Source organism: Toxotes jaculatrix, chromosome 8 (assembly GCF_017976425.1).
Source record: "Toxotes jaculatrix isolate fToxJac2 chromosome 8, fToxJac2.pri, whole genome shotgun sequence".
NCBI lineage: Eukaryota > Metazoa > Chordata > Actinopteri > Toxotidae > Toxotes > Toxotes jaculatrix.
The window spans coordinates 20,081,124-20,103,632 of record NC_054401.1 but is presented as its reverse complement, the minus strand read 5'-3'; the positions used below and the strand labels follow the sequence as shown (position 1 = coordinate 20,103,632).

The following is a 22,509-nucleotide window of genomic DNA, read 5'->3' as shown; positions in this document are numbered from 1 at the left end:
CAACAGCACACAAAACAGTCAGAAAAGGCAAAAGTGGCGAGATAAAGCTGCAACTAAAGTCCAACAAAAGCAGCCAGTCTGATGATTAAGAAGTTGTTTGGTTTGTTAAAAAGGTGCAGAAATCGTCTGTCATGCTCTGCAAGCAACTATGCAAACATTCATTTAGAGGAGATGGAAACACAGTCAATGAAGTGGAAAAAGAATGCCAATGGTTTTCTACAACAGACTGCATCATTTCTGACTGAGCTTACACAATCACACGCTGGCTGTGGAAATCAAAGCAGTTCAGCCAATAAACTTATACACAGTGACAATGCTGAAGTGACACTTCATCCTGCACAGACGTTCTTTTATCTGAGCAAATGCGAAAATAGAGATAGGTATGTTAATAATCTAGCATTTACTGTACACATGTGTTTTAGACTATGGTTTTGATGAAGGAAGCAACCAATTTATGGCCACCAACTTATGAGCAGTCTCTGAAATATCAAATTGAAGTTATAATTCAGTTTTGATTATAGCCTCCACTTTTACCAAATTATATCCCTTAATTATAGCATCCCCATCACAAAAATCAATGTCATTTTTTAAATGCACAGTGCAGAGATATGCAGTGTATTTTCTAGTTAGCAGTATTGCAGTTGATCAGAGGAAAGGACAGCTTGCTGCTCGTGTATCATCTGAATAGTTGTGTTAATTATTGGTTGGTTCAGTGTGGCCAGTCAGGAGGCTATATCAAGCAGAACAGACACCCATCTGATTTTGTTCCAAGAAGACAGGCAAAAGTACACTGCTATCATTAATATAACACTGATTCTTTCAGAACAGGCCCTCCGAAGGCCAGTCACAAGCCTAGCATGGGTTTCTTACAGTACAATAGGCACCCTTACAGGCTTATCATCCCCGTCATCTTCATCATTATAATAATCATAGGCGGTATGATGTGGCTCAGTCATCAGTTATAAGTATGACACCAGTGACTTTTCTTTTTCTCTAAAAAATTGTGCAAACATAAAAGCAGGCCTGTTGCAAAATAAGTACAAACAGTGAAACAAGGAATTTTTAAATCTCACCTCTGCAACATTGAGTGTAGCCAAAGAAAAAAAAAAAAGAAATCCTATTACACTGGGTGAGGATTCGATTTGGGTGTGACTGCTTTAAATTTTATACACATTGAGTTTGGTGCATCACCATTACAAATGAACAGACAACCACAAATGTATGACTGTTAACAACTGCTTTGGGGTTTATTTTACAATTGAGAAAGAAATGAAACAAACTAATCGGTGCTAAAAAGTTTTTTTTGTTTTTTTTTTTTACAATATTGTCGATAAAACATTGAAATGTATAGTCATTGTGCATCGCTTATTTATTTTCCACACCATTTCATGCATCAAATTGGATGCAAGTATAATTAAAATCATTTCTGTAAACCAAGCCAAAGAAGCTAAATTTGTATTTTCTTTTAAAAAAGGACATTTTGTAGCTCTACAGCATATATCTATATACACCATCTGTTTTTATTTTTTTTTATCATTTTTGTATATAAAATGACAATATAAAAGTTAGAGAATGCACACACCTTAAGATACAAAGAATGTTGAGCTGTTTCAAATGGTAAGATATGTCTTATGGAGTACTGACATTTCACTGGTAATCATTTACATGTAACAGACTTTTCTCTTTACAGTTGAATAAAGCGACACAATTTAGAAAGAGAAAGTTGTAACAAACCATACAACTGGAAAATTGCTATAAGGTGATACTTCACAACAAGGAAAAGTTTTTTGAGCAAACTTGCATACTGACGGCCATTCATTTTCACTGATTGACTCGTAACCAAAAGCAGCATTTCAGTTTTTCCAAATGTTCACGTGATCTTTTTTCTAATACACTGACAGATTTGTGAGCAGGCCATTCATCATCAGAAACATTGCAGTGACAGGAACCCAAAAACGAGAAGGGGGGGAAATGATAATCCTTGATCTTTTAAAATCAATCTGATTTTGACAAATGCAAGATATTTCAAAACATGTTCTCTTTACAAATTCAAAATTCAGCTGTCTAAGGTGCTACTTCAGTCTTTCAGGGTATTCTTTCATTCTTTTGGTGTATACATTTAATTTTCACCTTCTTCATATCAAGTATTATACAGTTTTCTCTTCCACCAATTCTTCCCACTCAACACTTTTACCATTGAAGCAGTAGTTGTATTTTTGCCATGAAAAGATTAAAATCTTGTGTTTAACCTTGATTCACTAAAATACATGCACAGATCAGACAAATAGCATATAAATATATTACAAAATAAGTGTAAAAAAGCTTGGCAAAACAAAAACAAATCAACATGAAAAGACATGGTCCAGTCAGGCAGTTATCACAACAAAAAACAATAAGACTGATTTTTTTCTGGCGGCTCAGTTCGGCCCAGTGCAGTAACTGTGAACAATGTCATTTTAGTGCAATGAAATTCTAGTCAGTTCCACAGCTGTCAGTCTCTATCCTCAGCTTCAGACTCCACTTAAACCTTCTCCATCTTCTCTAGCTTCTCCAGTTTCTCCAAAGCAGTGACAAACACCAGGTGGTCCTCTGGAGACTTGCCGTGGGTCTTGCTGAGGTGCAGTTTGACTGCGTGTTTGCTGACGAATGTCCGATTGCAAAGTCTGCACTGGTACACAGAGCCTGTGTCGTCCTCTGGCGTGGTCAAGGCTGACAGGGGGCTGCCGAATGTCATTTTGTCTGTGATCACCTTTGAGGCAGCCTGCTGCTCCCGTAGGTGCTCAGCTGACAGTTTGGACAGGTCCTTCAAGCTGAAGCCCAGGTGAGACTCCAGGTGGCTGATGTAGGAGGAGGGAGTCCTGAACTGGGAGGCACAGTCACCACAGAGGAACACAGGCTGGCACGAGTCCATGTTCTTGAGAAACTTGGTGCCCCCAGTCCGTCTCAGCTGGTACTTGACATTAGCCAGCCAGTGGGATATGGTGGTCATGGAGAGGCCTGTGAACTTACAGATATGGACCCTTTCCTGAGGACCCAGGTCAGTCATGGCGTAGCGGCCCTCCGGGGTCTCCCTCAGGCTGGAGGCGAACTGTGCCTGGAGGATGAGGAGGTGCTGGGGATTCCAGTTGGACTGCCTCCCTTTCCTCTTCTGCACTGGGGAGAGATCCTCTAGGGCGTCCTCGAATGCACTGCCATCAGCATCCGACTTCTCTGAAATGGATGAAGGAGTTGAGGATTTGGGCGTCAGTCTGCCAGTGAGGTTCTTTACCATATCAGAAATGTCCATTAGAGCATTCTCTCTCAGGGGAGAGGAGACTGAGTCAGGGAGGGAAATGAGGGGTTTGTTACCATTTACACTATTGTTGGTCAAGAGCACACTGCTGCTATTGTTATTGTTATTGTTGCTGTTCGAGGAGGACTTATTTTTACTCAGGTCTATAGGCTGGTCACTGTTTTCATACAATTGATAGTGGTTGATGGGCTCAGCTGGCTTGCCCTGAGGAGTTGGGTTGAAAGCTGGCTTATCCATCATGCTGTTGCTGATTTTGTAAAGCATAGATAGTGGGTCTGCTGCTGGGCTTACTGGTTTGGAGGCCTTACCCAGGTGCGTGTTCATGATTGACTGGAGTGCGCTGAGAGGGTTGATGAAAGGAATTTCAGGTGAGTGATCAGTGATGATGCCAAGACTGTTGCCGTTAGTTACTGGGGACTGACACGCCTCGGAGCCGTTCTTTGAATGGTTGTTGTGGCCATCTACTAGGCTCTCTTTGGGCTCCTTCTTGCAGATGAGCTCTGAATCTACACTGCCTGGGCTGCTACTTCTCATACCAGACGGTTTACCTGCAGAAAGGTCATTTGGAGATACTAATTGCTCTCGCTGCTCTCTCAGTGCAGGAGAGGGGGATTTTACTAATGATGGGGGCCGGCATCGTTCCAGGCTAACCATCTTCTCCTCCTTTTCCTTCTTCACAGTGGCAGCTTTCCCTGTCACTTTCTCCACAAGCTCTTCCATGGCAGTGACATTGCTCCTGAGGGGGGTAGGGGAAGAAGGACTCCGAGGTGAGTGGATGACTGAGTTGGCATCACTCACCAGGCCTCGTAGCCCACTGTTAAACACTGGCTGCATCTGGACACTCTGGACAGTTGGAGGCAGAACAGTAGTGGAGCTTTTCATGGCACCCTGCAGCTGGTAGGCTGCATGAATGCTAGGATAGCCACCCCATGTGGGTGTGCCTGTCTGGGCCTTGCTGATGGCACTGGATACAGTGTTCTCAAGGGATTTAAGAATATCTAAACCCTCTTTGGGTGTCTCCTCAAGATCTTCTTCTCTAAGATATTTATAGGATGTGCCGTCAGTCTCAGATTTCTCACCTGAGTCATCTTTTTCCTCCTTAATTTTTTTCTCCACTGACTCACCACCCTCAACCTTTTCATCATCACCTCCTTCCCTCTTTTCCTCTGAGCATGAGGAGAGAGCAGGGGACACAGGCTGGGACTTAACACTGCTGGGAACAGGGAGTCTGGTGGTGGTTGGTGGCAGTGGGATAGACTGAATCTTCTCTTCCACCACTGGATCAAAGACCAGCTGTTTGCCCTTCTTGGATGCAGAATTTGTGACCTTCAAAAAGTGACCTGTAACCATCATGTGGGCAGTCAGCTGTTGTAGTGTATCATGAGAACTCCCACACTCCATGCATTTGAGGATCTGGGCTTTACGAGCTTCAAACTGCCACGTGTAGCTGGCACCATTCTGGTAGCCATAGCGGTTGTTTGGTGTAACATAGGGGTTTGGTACGGCTTTTGTATCTTTCCCAACATCCCCAAGAGATACACTGCCACCACCACTACCGGCATGGAGAGAGTCTGGGGAGCATGGGGAGACTATAGCATCTTGTATAGCTCGTTTTTTAGCTGAAGTGGGCACCAGTTTAGTGGCCAAGGCTGGCACTGGTTCTTTGAGAGGCACTTTCTGGTAATGCTTGGTCTTGATCATATGAACGCTGAGATCTTGCAGAGACTCGAATGAGTGGCCACAGTACATGCACTTCAGCACCTTCTGGGCATCCTCTTTCCCCTCCATCTCCATCAGGGAGCGCTTGCGTGGTTTGGACCAGCGCTTTCCCTGATCCTCCTCTTTGTCCTTGTTGTCATCCCGATAATGGCCCGTCTCATTCATGTGGACTGTCAAACCCACCAGTGTGTCGTAGGCCGCGCTGCAGTCTTTGCAGCGAAACTTGCTTGCACCAGTGAAAACAGAGCCATACAGCTTGTTGTTCTGCCGGTAGAGCTGTACTGTGCTGAAGAGGCTGGGCTCTGGTAAAAGGTGGTAAGGGGTCTGCTGAAGAGTTTTGGCAAGTGCTGCCTGGTGCCAGTCATAGGCTACACCACTACCATTACTAGCCCCACCGCTGCTGCTCCCACTGCTGCTGGTTGCACTGTGGCTGCCAACAGAGCTAGCTGCTGTGCCATTAGTATTGCCACTTGCGCTGCCTGTGTGGTTGACAGTGGTGCTGGAGCTCCTGCCATTGTGATGACTGCTAGCCATGTTGACCCCACTGCTCTTGTTTATGGTTGTAGTTGTGGAGACAGAGGTGGTAGAGGCAGGCTCTGGAGTGGTGAGGGCACTGTTGACACTGCCTGCCGCAGCAGGCTTAGATTTCATGATGTCCATTGTGATGCTGGACCAAGAGGCATCTGAGATGAGGTTTGCATAGACGGCTTTCATCTGTGCCAGGCTATCCTGGAAAGAGAGGCCGTTGTTGTTGCGGAAGGGCAAAGCTGTGCCTTCCCTCTCCTGACCGTCCGTGGAAGAGGTGCTCTTGAAGTCCGTAAGTCGGTCGCTAGCATCACTGAGTGGAGACCCATATCCGGCATCAGGGTTAGTGCCATTGCTAAGTGGAGAGTCTCTGTAGCTAGGTGGCTGGGCTCCATCGACATCCTCCTCTTCCTCATTGCACAGGAACTCATTGTCCTGGCCATCTAATGACAGGCCATCATCCTGAAGGTGCTCTTCCTCATCGTGAGGGGATGCCTTAAGCTCATCCTCGGGCATGTACGCTGGAGCACAGACAGAAAGAAGACAAAAAAGGGGAGAAAAGAAAAGAGAAAAAAGAGGTCAGCTCAGTGAAATTAAAGATTTACAGCACACTAACAGGACCACTGTCAAAATAACATGGAATGAATACTCAATGATAGGAAATGTAAGCTTTTATTCTCATCCAGTGTGTGTGTGTGTGTGTGTGTGTGTCTGTATGCAGGCATGCATGAGTTAGTGTGTATTTTACACACATGTGGCTCTGAAAGCCAGTGGTGAAAAAAGCCTCCAAGGGAAAAATAAATCACTGAGCTTCTGACAGTTGTCCTTTTCCTTCCCAACTCCCTATTCCTCCACACATGCCTCATGTTCCCCAGGAAATGACTGGCTGTTTGGCCTTGTTAGCCAGCTGTATGCTTACATGTTCAACTCCCCCTTTCTCTTTCTTTCTCTCTTCCCCAAGCTTTATTGCCTCTCACTCATCCAGTCCATGAAGTTCAGCTCCTCACATGTTCAGGTTATGTAACTGATCGTGGGGTGGGGTGGGGGGACAAAACACTAATCTGGAGATATCACAGCTTTTCCTAACCCACTCTGATGAGCGGAAGGTAATTTTCATTTGAGCTAATAAGCAGGAACTGGTAAAACAATGGTACGTGGACTGAGAATACCACAGTGATTGCTGGAGGAAGGACTCTTGGGCAGACAGTTTATGCACTTGCAAAATCTACTGCTGTTCTGTGATCCAAAATGGCAAGCACAATGCTTAACACAGAGACAGAAGAAAGTGAACACATGATCAAAGATTGAGGTGTGTGGAAAGGCAACTAAAGAAAGCTGTGATGTAACAGGTTTACTGGTAAAATATATAAAGGCATATAGGAGATAGAAGGCTACACTGTGTGTGTATTCATGCTAGGGAGGACACAGCAAGCATCAGTAAGTAGGAGAGACAGGAGGTGGTTGAACAAGTGAGTGAAAAGAAAATGTGGGGGAGAAAGAAAAAGTGAGCAGGAGGTGGTGGGTTTGGTGGGTGGGGAGAAGGGCCGTAAGAGAAAAGGCAGAAAGGAGGGAGAGAAAGAGAGAGAGAGGGTGAGGGAGGCAGGGAGACAGGAAAGACGGCCCCCTAGCTTCTTCCTTTATCTCCTTCCTGTATGGTGAGATGTGTGTCCTAGATGCCAGTATCAGTCTCTCCTGATGAAACAGATGTGCTGTCAGCTTCAAACGGCACGCTAACCTGTCATATCATAATCTAAGTGGACATAATACCTGATATATATACACTGGCACCATTTACTGCTGCCTGAGAGGAGATGGGTGGAGGAGGTGGGGGAGGTGAGCAGCTGCACCATCGACTGTGACTGTGCGATGATGTGCATGCGTGTGCATGCGTGTGCCTCAGTAACTGCCTGTTTGCAAATGCGTGTTTGCCCGCACGCTCACCTTCCCATGCCTATGTGTGTACTTTACGCACTCTGCTCTGCTCATACATGTTTGCTCTTACAGCGCAAAGCTGAACCCACCGACCATAATATTGCCTATAAGTCTGAGTTTGCTGTGTGCTACTGATACACCCTTCTCCAAATGAGCAACATACTCCCCTAACGCCTGACAGGATTTCAGTGAAATGAGAGCACTACAGGAGAACCTGGCTGCGCTTCAATCCCACTGACAGACTGAGACCGAGACAGTTTCTAAAACTCCTGAAAATCCCTAACACAGCAGATTAGCATTATGTGCTGTACTCTCTACAACACATCTGCAGAGTGTCTTCTCTTACAGTGCCTTCCCTCTCGCTAACCCGCTTCCAGAACAGGAGGTTATCAATACATATCAGCCATTTAATATACAAAGCATCCTGCAGAACGGCTACCCATTCTTCACAAGCACACACGAACAGTGCAAACATACAGTAGGAATTACCTATGTGAGTCACTCATGTCGGCTGCAGCCAAAAAATAGCTAAACCCCAATAGTTGGCAGTGCTTAATACATACACACTCACACACATACACACACACAGACAGCAGGAATGAGAAGCAGCAGATCAGAAATATCCCTGGGTGAGTGACAAAACACAGACTGCAGCAGGGAGGGGCTTCGAACGATGAGCAGGTCGCCAGGGAACCCTTTGACGATCCCTGTCAATCAATGCCTGTCCTGCCATGTTGTCATGGAAACAACAAAGAGGGAGATATCAAAAGCACACAGACAAAAGACTGGCAGAGACAGACATCTGTAAAAATCACAGGCAGCAACTGGACGGTTTCGCAAACCATAAATGTACAATGTTAGTAATGAAACATGGCTAACATTAGTCTGAAATAAATTATCTCTCCATCTGCTTTGAGATGCTGCATTTATTCTGACACGATGCTGAAATCTGGAGCATGAGGAAGGAAAAATACACATCAACACTATCTGTTCAATCACTGCAACTTGATGATGTGTGATTCTGACTGGTGACCAGATTAAGCTCCTTCTCTTGCCCTGGACGCACATATGCGGAGCAACACCAGCAGCAAGGGGCAGGCTTGGGAAGGGGTAGGGCTGGCGTGCCGTCCCTGGCGGTTTGGTTTGCCGAGTGGGTGATGGCTGTGAGCAGGGCCATCTGCACGGGCGCCAAAGCGCCTGTCACTTTTGCTCGGGGACGTGCCGCCATCAAGGAGACAGGCGGCAGCGTGGCCAGGATAGCACTGCAGACTCATTGTCAGAAGCTGCAGCGATCAAGCCCGCCACCAGCCACGCCGGATCACCAACGACACACAGCAAGGAAGCTTGAATTAGCATTCCAGTGTATCACTGATCTCCCAATACCTACACATGCGGTTCATACACCATTAATAAAAAGGAACATAAAGCATGTCAAGTGCTAAAAAGGGTTTGTAGTAGCCCCTTTGGATGTTATGAAGAGTTCTTTAAAAAATTCATAATGCAAATCGAATTGACACATACACCTATGGTGCTGTAAAGCTTGTGCTATCAAAGGTTTTCATGTCTCAGACTACCAAATATACTTTGGGTGACAGACCCTTATTTGATTAGATGTAAGAGCTTTAAAAGAGCTATGTGTTTTGTTCTCATCTATCTCATTTATTGTTATTCTTACTTAAATGAGAGTTGATGGAGGACTATCTGAAATAAAGTACCAATGAAGCACCCTTGATTCTGATTCCTACCTAATACATAAAGATTAAAGAATACAACAGTTCATTACAGATTTTGCATTTACAATCTGTGACCAGGTTTGCACATTTAACACTAATTCTCAGAGACCAGACTAGAGCTGAGTGGGTGCAGTCCTGTTGTGCAGAACAGACAGGCAGTTTGATATGATATTTTTCTGATGAAAAGACTGTGGTGAACGCCCTGTATCCTGCCTCAGCACGACACTGGGCCTCACAATGGGACAACATGATCGACCTAAGTACAGATCATCCCTAAAACATTCTCCCTCACACATGGATTTGACTTTGTGTGTGACTTGATTTTTGTAAATGATACCAAATGAAATACAACAAGCAGACACGTCAGCATTTTGGCAAGGAGGAGAGCAGAAACATATCACTCCTTTTCAAAACTTTGCTATCTTTCTCTGCCCTGCCCATTTTTTTTGCCTTCTCCCTTTTCTTTGCTGAGAGTCTGCTGGTTGTTAAATCAATAAAACTCTCTGTCAGGCTCGCGGAGCTTCACCATTTGGCCGCTGTCAAAGCCAAACAAACCAGATAAGAAAGGCAGAAAGGCGATGAAATGAGAGAGAGACAGAAAGAGAGAGAGGAAAAAGAAGGGGATGAAACCAGTCAGCCTCCCCTCACCAACACCTCCACCACCAGCCCCATTTCTCCAACACCCCTCCTTCTATTTATTTACACACATTTCTTTATTTATTTGATGTGAGTTTGGGAAGAGGGGGCAATCACGGCAGTCATTTGCGGCACTAATGTCCAATCACAGGCCCCTTCACTCATGTGATTTAGGCAGTGCAGGAGTGGGTTCGCAGCAGAGAATGGTGGTGGGGGTAGGTGGTGGGTGGGGGGTGGCAGAGGCCGTTTAGGCCAGCCCCTAATAGGAAACTGGCAGTCTTATTCCTTCCCCAGATTCTGTTTGTCACCCTGCTCTCCATTACGTGCCTCTCAACCCTGATGGCTTTGGACAGGAGCTGATCAAAAAGCCATCGCTTGACCTACACGCTGTGGCAGAACGAGACTCGCGCCCTGCACAGGGAGAAGGGGAGAGAGGGAGATGAGATAGAAGAGGAGGGGGAGGAGGAGGGGTGTATGTCACTGAATGTGCAAGAGAGGAGAAAGAGTGTGGTGGTGAAGATGGAGGATGGAGTAGGGAGGAGGAGGGAGGAGGGGGGGTGATAGCTCTCGGACCGGGACAAGAGGGCTGTAAATAAAATGACATTATTATTTCCTCTGTCCCGTCATGTAGAAAAGCCAATTATGGTAATGCTGCTGCCGGCGTGTCAGAGGGAATGCTGGGATGTGCTTCCCGTGAAGCGGCTAACATGAGAGCAATGCCCTGATCAGGAACACAGGCCTCAGTTTGACAAGAGACTGTACAGATAGAGAGAAGAATAGAGAGAGGAGGAGAAACAAAAGAGAGAAAGAGATATGAAGCTAACAACAAAGCTGTATGTGGGCCTTGTTTTCTTAACGGATAAATATTAAGCTATCTGCAGGAGAAAAGATTTTTCAAAAACTCAATCCCTTACAGATGACAAAATGAGGTTTAGGGATCCACGGTCTGAGGTGTGGGGAGTTCATTTTCACCAGTTACTTGATATTATCCTGAACACATTTGATTCTCACTGCTACAAACATTTAAGAAGTGGATTTTTTTTTTTTTTTTTTTTTTTTGGAGAAATCAACCCGCAACAAAACAAATATCCGTGAGGAGGTGTGTCGCACAGAATCTAATGAAATGCAGCCCCGTGATATGAAAATGATTGAGAAGCCCTAACCTAAGAGAAGCTATCAACCTGAAAAGTTCAGGAGTTCATGAATTATACTCTGTCACACCTCAAAATTTGACGAGATGAATTATGCAAAGACGACGGTGAAAGAGCCGGATATTGAGGGTGAAGGCGATCATTTACTTTAGAAGCTAATTCGTTCTCATCTCATCTCAGGCTTCTCCCGGTATTCCGTTCTTAAAATTCCTCCTGCGCTTGATAGAGGGGGCTCTCCTTAAAATAATTCCTCAGCTACCTTTCTCCTTTCACTCCCTTCCGTCACCCCCTCTTTCTGTTTTTCTCCCACCCTCCTCCTCCTCCTCTCTCCAGTCTTGCTCACACGCCCACATGGGCCCCTCCCAAGCGGAATAATGGAAGCATATGGCCTAGGCAGCACCTACAGGGCCTTAAATAACTGCTGCAGCATTCCAGCTCGCTGTACCAATTTATCTCTCACCCCCCTCTCCACCCCATTTCAAAACACTTCTAGCCTGAGTTGAGCTCAGCAGACAGCAGCGGATGGGACATGTTGTTCTTCAGACACATAACTACATAATGGACTGACGTAGAAGGTGGTGTGAATGTGAATAAGTGCTGTGCAAACAGGATTACTGTTGAAATTCTTTATTATTGGCAGATATTCAGTGAGTCAACCACCAGCCTTCCCGGTGATCGTTGGCGCTGGTGGCTCCATGAAAACACTTTAAGTCATGTTGAGTTACAGTAGGCCAGAGGCATTATGTAAAGTCACAGTGCTGATCTTCTAGAGAGCAGTTTGTTAGTGTGTTTTGCCTTGCTAACAGCAGGGCATAAGAATGGCAATGTCGGACTGTCTCGCAGTCAGTTTGTCCAAAACTTCCAAGGTCCATATCTTTACAACTCCCGGCCAGATAAAGATGGGAGAAAATCTTCTTGGCCTTTGAGAGACTGTTCTCTCACTAAACAGGTTCAGGTTCAAGGTTCATATCTGCCAATGCTGTTTTAGCAACGTTTTGGGGAACATATTGATCAGCTACTTGCTCACACCACAAGTTACTAGCATCAGCTAAATACCTAAATGTGTTGCGCTATAGATTCATCTGACAAGATTATTGTTCTGTAAAGCAAGGTGGGGTCAGAGGTCGGACAGGTAGCCAGAGCTAAACTGAAACAGGTCATGCTCTCATGTAAATATGTCAATATGTCCCACAGACATCCTTCTGTCTGACCTCTACAGAATGATATATGGATTGATGGGAGGCCTATGTGGGTATAAGATCCAAGAGGTATGTGGCCACGTTTGAGTGTGTGCGTGAGTTTGTGTGTGTGCGAGTGTAAGTGAGAGAGAGTGAGTGTGAAAGGTGCTGCTGTTTTATTTATAGAGCGAGCGCTTTTTATACCCAACTCAAAGATCAGTTCAGAGAAGCAGCTTGTGGGCCACAGCCAAGATCACTCTCCATTACCGTGCATGCACAGACCAAACACACACACACACACACACTCACACGCACACCCAGACTCTCTCTCTCGGTTAAATGCAAGCCAGGGCTGTAAGCACTATCGTCTCTGCTTTTTACACATGCATGCAGTAACAACATCGGGAGACATTTACAGTATATCCAGCCGTGTGTTAGTTGTTGAAGGGGTGGAAGGGGCAGGGGATGGGAAAGGGGGGGGTGAACCCACACTGACTGACTGAGTGTTCTTCATGGAGTACAGCAGCTTTAACATGCTGGGGGATCAATACAGTGAACCAGCACCGATCGATTGCAATGCATCTGGCTTTTTTTTTTTTTTTTTAAATTTCATTCTCACCCACTCACACTGCGCACTGAGCTGCTGCTGCTGTCCTGCGAGGCAATACATAAATAAACAAACACACATATGCATACGCATGAACACATAAACACAATAACACATGCACACACCTGAGTGGCTGGAACGATTGTACCCTCCATGCAAACGCGGGTTCAATAAACCCGTATGGAATTTATTTATTTTTATTGAGCATATCAGCCCATCCTGGTCTTCTCTGCATAACAAGGCCTGTATAATTAAACCATAAATTTCAGTGCGCTCCTTTAATTACCACAGACAATGTCAGGAGGCAGCAGAGTAAACAAATGGCTTTGAAGTGAGCAAGGGAAAAAAAAGTGCTTCAACACAGCAATGGAGAAGCTGTTCATTTTGGTGGTGATGTTGTTGCACTTGAAAAGGATGAAATGTTCAAAAGAGTGTATGTGCATGGGGAGTACAGTATGTATTTTTTTTCCCTGCCGCCTTTTCTGTGAATGCTTTTGAGGAATGCAGGTTTGCTGTAAAGTGAAGAGAGGAATAATCAGTGTAAGTGTATCGCTGCGAGCATGACGATGTGCAAATATGTATATTTGGATGAGCATGACACGCTTTCGACTACTAATAAAGTGTGTAAGGAAATGTCTGTGTTTGCGTTTGTGTGTCAGCATTTGTTTTTCTAGAACACACACACAGTGAAGAAGGTGTGTTTGTGTATAACTTATTGGCAGACAGAGGCTCTTGTCCCTCTTGACCATGACTCGAGACGTCTAGAAAACTGCATGTCTTACAGTATATATGCACTTGTGTGTGTGTGTGTGCGTGTGTGTGTATTGTGTGTGTACGCTTTAGGTCAATGTCAATACACAGGCCTGCTTCTCAGCAGCTTAGCTAATTACACAAGAGCCCTGAAGGCCACTTAGAACAGGTTAGCTAATTAACAAACAGGCTGATTGCAGATTAATTGAGAGGTGTTCCTAATCTTCACCCCTAAATGCAATGACAAATGCTAACTGGCACTAATTAGGCCGGTATGGAGAGCCGAGAGTGGAGGCTGTATTTACAGTTACTGCGGCTCGTATGGATGTGTGGCTTATATCCAGCTCCCTGTAACAGATCTGCCAACAGGTTAAACAAATAAACTTCAGTGGAACTACTGGGATGCAAAAATGTGAAGTAGACATTTTCATCAGCAGGTTTTTCACACTGTTCACAGCCTAAACAGTCAAGGTGTGTATTTTTTTCCACTATATTTCTAATTAGTTTGTGAATTGTGAGTTTGATGTTTGATATAATTATTATCAGTTTTGGCCAAAAAACTGATAGTGAATTCTTAATAATTTATTGCTTGTAATGTTAGTTATTTTTAAGTTTACACTACTTTCCATGTTAACATAATAATTACCATGACTTCTTGTATACTATACTATTATAATGTCCTCTCAGATCATTTAGATCACATTGGCAATTAAAAGTTTTCAGTAATCTCCCTAAGCTAAAAAGATCCAAGTTACCGTTGATTATAATCACCTGCACTTTCTTTGAAAACTCCCTCTCATATGTTCACTGACGCAGTGTTAAGGCTATAATGTTTACAGTTGACCTTTCAATGTGTGTGCGTTTGTGTGGTATTGTGTGTGTGCCTGTGGGGGGTCGGTGCATTTATGTCTGCGAGAACATGAATGGCGTGCGTAAATCACGAAACCTGAAACGGCATCAACACAATGGGTTACGGTGGATTACAACGGCAAAATGAAGAGAAATAGTGGAACCATCACCTGCCAATAGAAAATAGACCCCCACACCCCCAAAGACACACACACACACACACAAACACACAAACACACACACAACCACCCCCACCCTCCCTCCACACATACACACACACTCAATCTTGCAATTTTCACAGCCACTAAAACTACTCCCCAAGGCCCAACTTCTTCCAACTTCCATCTGCCTGGATAAATTTATCATACAGCTCCCCTGTCTATCACACACACACCTGTGCCTTTTAAGCTGCCCACCCCTTCCAAATACACACCAACTCAAATTCCACCTGGCCTTTTTCAACCTCTGACCCCACCCTCACCCAAGTCTCCCTCCTTCCCTTAATCCTTTCCCTTCCATCCATCGACTCCTTTGCTTCCTTCTTTCTTCTACACCACCTGCGCTTTTAAATCCCCACTTCGCTTCACCTGAACACACACGCACACTTTGCCAATAAATACATGCAAGCACCCTCACCTAAATCCCAGCAAACACACACAAACATACACAAGTATGTACAAACGCACACACACTCACATGCACTGTCTCCGACAAGACAACAACCAGCACCAGCTGCTTCCATCTCCTAGCAACGGCCAGCCTGATAGATGACCCAACTATGGATAATTACCGTAAATCACCACAGCTCACACACTAAAGGAGAGAGAGGGGCAAGAGAGCTTGAGAAACACAGAGAAAGACAGAGAGAGAGAGAGAGAGAGAGAGAGAGAGAGAGAGAGAGAGAGAGAGAGAGAAACAGAGGAGACTAGGGAGTGAAAGGGATCAGAAATAGAGGGCCGGGACTGGTCATGTGTGCACTAATGCACCTTGATGAGCTCAAATTCATCTGCCTTTTAAAGCACACACACACACGTTAAGTGTTGAGTGTACAAATGAACACTCTCATGTATCAACACACACACACACTTATATACACCCAATTCATACACTGCTGCACACAATATAAACCTGTGTATGTGCATGAACACTCAAAAACAATAAAAAATGCACGTCCGCATACACACAAACACTTGTGTACACTTCGACGCGTATAAAACACGCTCACGGACACACATTGGTAGCACTGTCGCTGTAATTGGAAACCGCAGGCCCCACCTCCCTACAGAGGAGCTTGTCTGTCATAGATTCACCTCTTTTACACAGAGGCGCCAATCAAAGGCCAGACAGAGCTGCAGGGTGGGTCTAAACACTACCTTGCGGAGCAGGGGAAAGCATTCACTAAGAAAAAAAAATGAACACAAAACTGCTGTTTCTGATACATGAGAAAATATTATTGGTTTCTGATGATCAGTGCGGTAAATTTTGAATTTTAGATTTTAAATAATAATCTGTACCTGAAAGTTCCACTACGTGACATTCTTTTTAATTTACTTCAAAAATTAATATCTGATGACTTTTCCATAACCTTTTAACTTTCCACTGATGATAATAAAACACATTTACATAAAACCATGCCCGACGGGCATGCAGGCTATATTCCATGTATTCTAAATTTAGCAACATGACAAACTACCTCCAGAAGTTTTAAATAATTGCACTCTGAACAAAGTTTACTCCAAATTATCAACAGATCTTCGATATGCACACGCAGCTGCTCCATTTACTTCCCCTTCATTTTCTGCTCTCCCAGACATGCAATCTGTCCCTCTCTTTCCCTTTTTTCTTTCCTTGCTCCCCCTCCCTCTTCCCTCACTCCCTCCCTGTGCGAGTCCTGGCTGCTGCAGACATTTGATCTGGCTGCCTTGTGATAGATTGACAGGTAATGAGGAGGTTGAAGGGGCGTTGGAGACAGGAGCAGGTGTTCAGCACAGTCTTTTTGGCCAGCGCTAAGCTGCCATGTCCTTCACTGCTGCACCGCACCACTCCGCTTCCTCCCTCTCTCACTCATTCTTTTCCTCCTTCTTTCCTTCCTTCTTTCCACCATCCCCCCTTTCTCTTCCTGAGAGAAGAGGACTATGCAATCCATCACGCAGTGACACGCTCAGACATAGACTGTCTTTATATGGGGAAAAACGCATGGGCCGTGGAAATAAATAGAGAAACGAACATCGAGTCCCATGCTGGCAGCAGTAAACTAGGCCTCGGACTGATCAGTCAAACTGTGTCGAGGAGAGGATGAGACTGATTTGGAGCATCCTGCGCAGAGGAGACCGATATGGGCTTTTAAGATGCTGATACTGGTGCCGATATGACTTTTACCATGCAAAGTAGAATTCCCTATTATGTCTTTCCCCTCTAAATGTATTCTTGTGAGGTTAGAAAAAGCTTTGAAAAAACATTTCAACCATCACGTAATTTTAAAAGGCCACTGAAAGCCAAACTAATGACATTATTTTAGATTTAGCAGCTCTGTACGGCAGGGAATGCAGGTTTCACTGCAGGATTTACACACTTGAGGCGGTGAGTAAATCCTCCCACACCTCACTGAGGTGCATTTTCTGGTCAGCCACCTGAAATAAAAACATTTCTAACACGTTCATATTCACCTGCTGTAGTCAGGCAGAAATTCTGCCTACATAATATCAGAGGTGGATGGCCTTGCCTGGCCAAAATCCAGCTAGAAGCCAATATCAGAGTCACTCTACACTTTGACCTGTAACAAACCTGCTGACATAGCGAAGCATCGCTGGTGCATCATACCTCACTAAGTAAGGAGGAGGAAAGAGCAGAGAGGAGGATGATGAGTGGGAAGACAGAGCAGAAATCTGAGGAAGGGGAGAGGTAAGGACAAGCTGAATCAAAATATGGGCTGCCAGTGGATACGAATGTTTTTAAATGTGCAGCAAATATCATTTGCTTTGGTTTTGATTTAGGTCAAATTGTTGTTTTGCTGTATGCAGCAATTGCTTTGGTTGCATTTCACAAGTCTAGCAAACCACAGAAGATCCCTCAACAAAAGCCACAAGGAAAGTTAATTTGCTTCACTGGTCAGGAAAAGGTCTTTGTTCTGGGGTTGAGCTTGTCCTTGACCTGTGATTCATGGCAGGTTTAACCCAAAGTGACCACAGCTGGCTGCAGTTGGTTTGGATCATGTGAGTTTACATCCAAACAAATTTCCAGTGTACTGAGAAACTTCCTCTGCTCAGCTTCAGTGTGACATGTGGCTAAGTTCTGAGGTAGAAACCAACAGCTCTGCTGAAGCTACTTGAAAACACCTGAAACTCAGTAAGAGTGGAGCTTGTATTGTCGTCATAGGAGCCAGCGGACTGAGTCAGTGGGGGAAAAACAAGGCTTGAACCTATAAATCCACCCCTACAGTTTACTACCCAACATTAAAGGACATGTCACCCTCCTAAATCAGTGGGCCGAGAGGAGACAGCAGGGCTAAAACAGGGAGCATTTGCATGTTCCCTCAAACATTCCTGAGAGGTGAACAAACCACTCGACCACCTTCCCCCACTTATATCAACATCATAGTTCAAACAATTTGAGATTACGCACTACATGATGGATGCCATCAGCTTGCTGTCATGAGGGACCTCTCTGAAGCAAAGCGAGGGTTTGGATACGAAGAGAAACTTGCAAGTCCAGTTATCTGGGTTTTGTTTTTATCTGTGTTCCAACAAATGGATTTATACGTTGAAATCCAGCACCCGGTCAGATGTCTGACCAGCTTTCTTACTTATTCATAGCTACAAAAACAGCTTCACCTGGACAGTCTTACAGACAATTTAATTATTTAAAATAACACCAGATAAGAGCGTGTAGAATTAAAGAGGAAGCTACCAAGCTTAAAATTAGCCTTTCCCAATTGTCACCCTACTCAAAGAGAACCTGTTTTCTGGAAAAAAAAAAAAACGTCACTGACGCGCAATCACATTCAAACACACTCGCCTGTCAGTTTATAACTCTCCTACTCTCTCTCTCTCTCACACACACACACACACACACACACACACACACACACACACACACAATGACACACACACACAGACCAAACGTCATCCAATACACAAATAGACACCCACACATACACACTTTTTAAGCCCTCGCCTGGCATCAGCTGTCACACAACCTGTCTCGGAGAACTAAGCAGAGACAGACGCTGTCAACTTAGAGTGCCTCAAATGCCCACATCCAGCCAGGCAGAGGAGAAATCAAGCCTGTCTCCCAGTATAATTTGCGCTAATCCTTCATGGGAGATAGTAAAGTCTATGGCATATCTGCCTAATAGCATCAGTCACCGGCAGGTTCTAATCTCATATTTAGACCCATTTCCATCACAGACTGACGACAAAAGCACCAGCACAAAGTGTGATTACCTTCTTATTTTTTTACATTTCTGCATGACTTGACTCCTGATAATGGTGGTGGTGGTGGTGGTGGGGGGGTTTAAAAACACAAGAAGCAAAAACTTTGAGGTTCTTTTCTTAGTGGAGGAAGAAGAAAGTCATTTCAGACAACTACAGAAGACAGGTGGACAGAAAAAAAGAAGTAAAGTAAGTGGCGAACTGTATCAGGAGAGAAAAAGTAGGTAAAGAGAGTGAAAACCTTTCAGTCAAGAGCCTGCACACACTCACACACTCACGCTCACATTAACATTTACATATCCTCATGCACACCTTACACACTCACATACACACTCTCCTTTTCAAAGCGTTTACAACCTGTGGTGTTTGTCCTGCTCTGCTGGCTGCTTTACCACGTGCATTTGAATGCCGACTGGAGTGCATCCCTCTCTTTCAGACAGCGCCATAAAAGACGACACACACAATGAGGGCTCTTTTCAGCCGAGTGGGGCTGCCTGGGGGTAGGGAAGCACCTCCAAAACCGCCACAGCACTTCAACTCTCAGGGCACAATGAGGTGCTAAGCCTTGATGAATAATAAGAGATTATTCATAAAGATGACAAACAGAACAGAAACAAACTATACAAAGTGTTGGGATGAAAAGTCCTTTAGTTGCAGCTTTCCTTCTACAGAATGTGTCTTGTCTGTGTGTGAGTGTGTGTGTCTCCAAGAGTGACCTGGCAAAAGGAGGGAGACAAAAAGAAGGGGTGGTAGCACAAGGATCCTAATGAAGCCGTAAATCAGAGTCCGATGAGAACAGACTCTGAAGGAGGATCACATCACTGGAGATCAATGTAGACAGTTACACACACACACACACACACACACACACACAAACACACTGATGAGAATAAAGACGAGAAACAGCCAGGCGCCAGCACATGCCAGAATTCCCAAGTGAAGCCGACTTATGAAGGTACAACCAAGTACATGAGCATTAACACACGTTCATTCAGACACACACACACAAAGTGGCACACAGGCTCATCTACAATCTATTAAACTTGCTCCCCACTACAAACCCCCCCCCGAACCCACCCATGGGCTCAGGAGTTCCACCTCCTTGTTCAATCCCGCTCGTCTGAATAATATCAGCCGTGATGAATGGCGCCATAACTCTGATATCCACAATCAATCTCTGCTTTAAAGACACATCCATCTTCTGTAATGCTGATGGTGGGAGGGGGAGGAGGTGGTGGTAGGGTGCTCGCCTGACCTCCTAGTTGGTGGTGGTGGCGGTGGTTGTTGGGGGGGGTTCTTGGGTGCTGATAGAAGAAAGAAGGGGAGGGGGGAGGGGGGCACTGAGTGATGTCTGTCAGCTCACATCTGGCTGCAAAAATAAATGAGGCTTATGAAGACAAATGAAACGGGGCTGTCTTCCCAGTCCTCCACCTCCCTGACACACACACACTCGCACAGACAGCCAAAATGCACAGAGAGGATAGAGTGAGGAGGTGAGAAGACAAAGAAGAGAGAGGAAGAGACTGAAGAGACAGAGGGCGTTCGTTAATGTAATCATGTTACAAGGATAGTGCAGAGTTTTTTTCTGCATCTCAAAGCTCTGTCTCTCATTCCTCATCTCCATATTAACTCTAATGTTGTAGTGTAGTCACACTGACACGTATGTTCAAGTGTGCAGTCTTATTCTGCTGAGGATCCTTTGCTGAGCAAGAAAAGGGGAAAATAAAGGTATCAAAATGGCCACTGCCTGACTACAACTCCAGCCCTGAACTCATACCTATGTCTTTGTGTACAGAGGAGGGGGGGCGGGGAAGTACTTAGTGCACTGGGGGGTTTAAAGAGTGAACTATCCATGACCTGTTGGAAAGGTCACCCCTCAGTGACACCGCCACTGAATATTCTTCTTAATGATGTACCACGTCTTTTAACCCCTGCAGACAAAGCAAGGAAACATTATACTGTCAGGAGGGCTCCCCCACTTCTTCTTCTTCTTTTTTCCCCCCTCTTTTTCCCCCCTCAGTCTCTCCCTCTCTTGTCTGCTCACCACCTCATGCTGCCCCGAGTTGGATTTTTAATTATTAAACAGAGAATTTCACCCAGAGTTTTTCAGCTGCTCTTCAGGCTGTGTGATCTGAAGGACCTGGCTGGATTCTGCAGTGACCGTTAATAGTAAAGATGTACTTACTTTAATCTGGTGTTAGAGAGCAACAGTGAGCAAGAGAGCACAGTTTTCAAAGAAGGCACGTTTGTAAGATGGATCAGAATTGTATGTATTTGTTATCCCTAGCATGCCTTGAGGAGTCCGTCTACATAAATGTCTACCAGTACTAACTTCATTTTAAAAGACATACAAACGTTACTTATTCAATACAATAAATTATATAAAAGTAGCTTGTAAATGATCACATTGTTCCAGAATTACGTGATTTAGCTTCCCAATAATTTTATGCTGATTTTACTTGATCTTTGCTCATATGTTGGACAAGTCCTACAAAATAAGACATCGCACAAACATGGCAACAAGGTGTGTTTTACTGCAAGTAAACACAGGTAAAGAGGCAGAGTACAGTGTTAAAACTCTGGCCTCAGACGCCTAATCTGGCTACGGTGGAGGAAGGGAAGGGCACCCAGGTGAGATAGTTTATTGATTCTGGAAGTGGCTGGGATGGAGTTAACCCTAGCAGGGGCTGATGATGGGGGTGGATGAGGGGTTGGGATGAAAGGTGAGCCGATGATGGATGAGAGGAAGCTGAAAATGGAGCATGCATGCGGTGAGCTAAGACATTAACACAAAAAGTTGTAGATAGGTATGCCATGACTGGACTGACACAGCTTGCTATTGTAACTGACACATTGGTTACAACAGGCGTTCCTATGTACAAGCTGTTCTGCAACGTAATGCGTTCTTAAACGAGCCCCGAGCGCTCAGTGCCGTGACCCCGCAGACCTCCGACTGGGGCCCGACCAGCCGGGAAAGCTGTAATCTCTCCGTCAAACAACTCTTCAGAAGCAGGTATGGAGAGCGTGTGTAAGTGTGTGTGTGTGTGTGCATATGAATGCTTCCAGACCAGCAGGAAATAAAATGAATAAAAATGACAGCAAAGTAAGCAAAGAATTTAGGAGGGGGCACTAACAGCTATGCTCTAATGAGGCTTCAATAATAATCAAAAAAAAAATTATGGGTGTTGTTAACCAGATCAGCAACAGCCGCCCTGGAGGAGCGTGACACACACACACACACACAAATGTCAATTCACTAATCCAATTAGCAAGGTAAAGTTGCTGTGTATCTTTCAATACCAAAACTTTATTTCTGAAGTATTATTACTATCAGCACTGGGTGATAAATTTATGAATGACTGTATAATAAAATTCTGTGTAAGCTGTTGAACAGTTAGCTTGCAGGGAACACTGGTTTTGAATGTTCTTTTAATGTGATTTATTCTTTCAGATTTTCTTCAAAGTTGGACTGACTTAGCCTTTAAGGTATAGCAACTGCCTGCACTCACTGGGGTAACCTTGCATACACAAACACAGACTAGTACACACACACACACACACACACACAGCAGCTGTGTGTGTGAGTACAGGGAAGACAGAAAACATTACAGGGCCCTTTTTTTGGCACCAGGCAAAGTGAGTAGGGAGGGTGGAGGTGGTCGGGGTGGAGGGTGGGGGGGTGAGAGGCAGAGAGGAGAGAAAACGAG

General features: G+C 44.7%; 1 protein-coding gene across 2 annotated transcripts in view; it reads right to left on the bottom strand.

The window, feature by feature from the left end:
- Nucleotides 1–1,222: 1,222 nt before the first annotated feature.
- Nucleotides 1,223–22,509, bottom strand: part of LOC121185738 (teashirt homolog 1-like) — a 36,269-nt gene continuing 14,982 nt past the window's right edge. For both annotated transcript variants that reach the window (XM_041044120.1, XM_041044119.1), the window contains exon 3: nucleotides 1,223–6,057. In XM_041044120.1, the coding sequence (XP_040900054.1) occupies nucleotides 2,522–6,057 (3,536 nt within the window). In that variant the 3' untranslated portion in view covers nucleotides 1,223–2,521. The remainder of the gene's footprint in view (nucleotides 6,058–22,509) is intronic.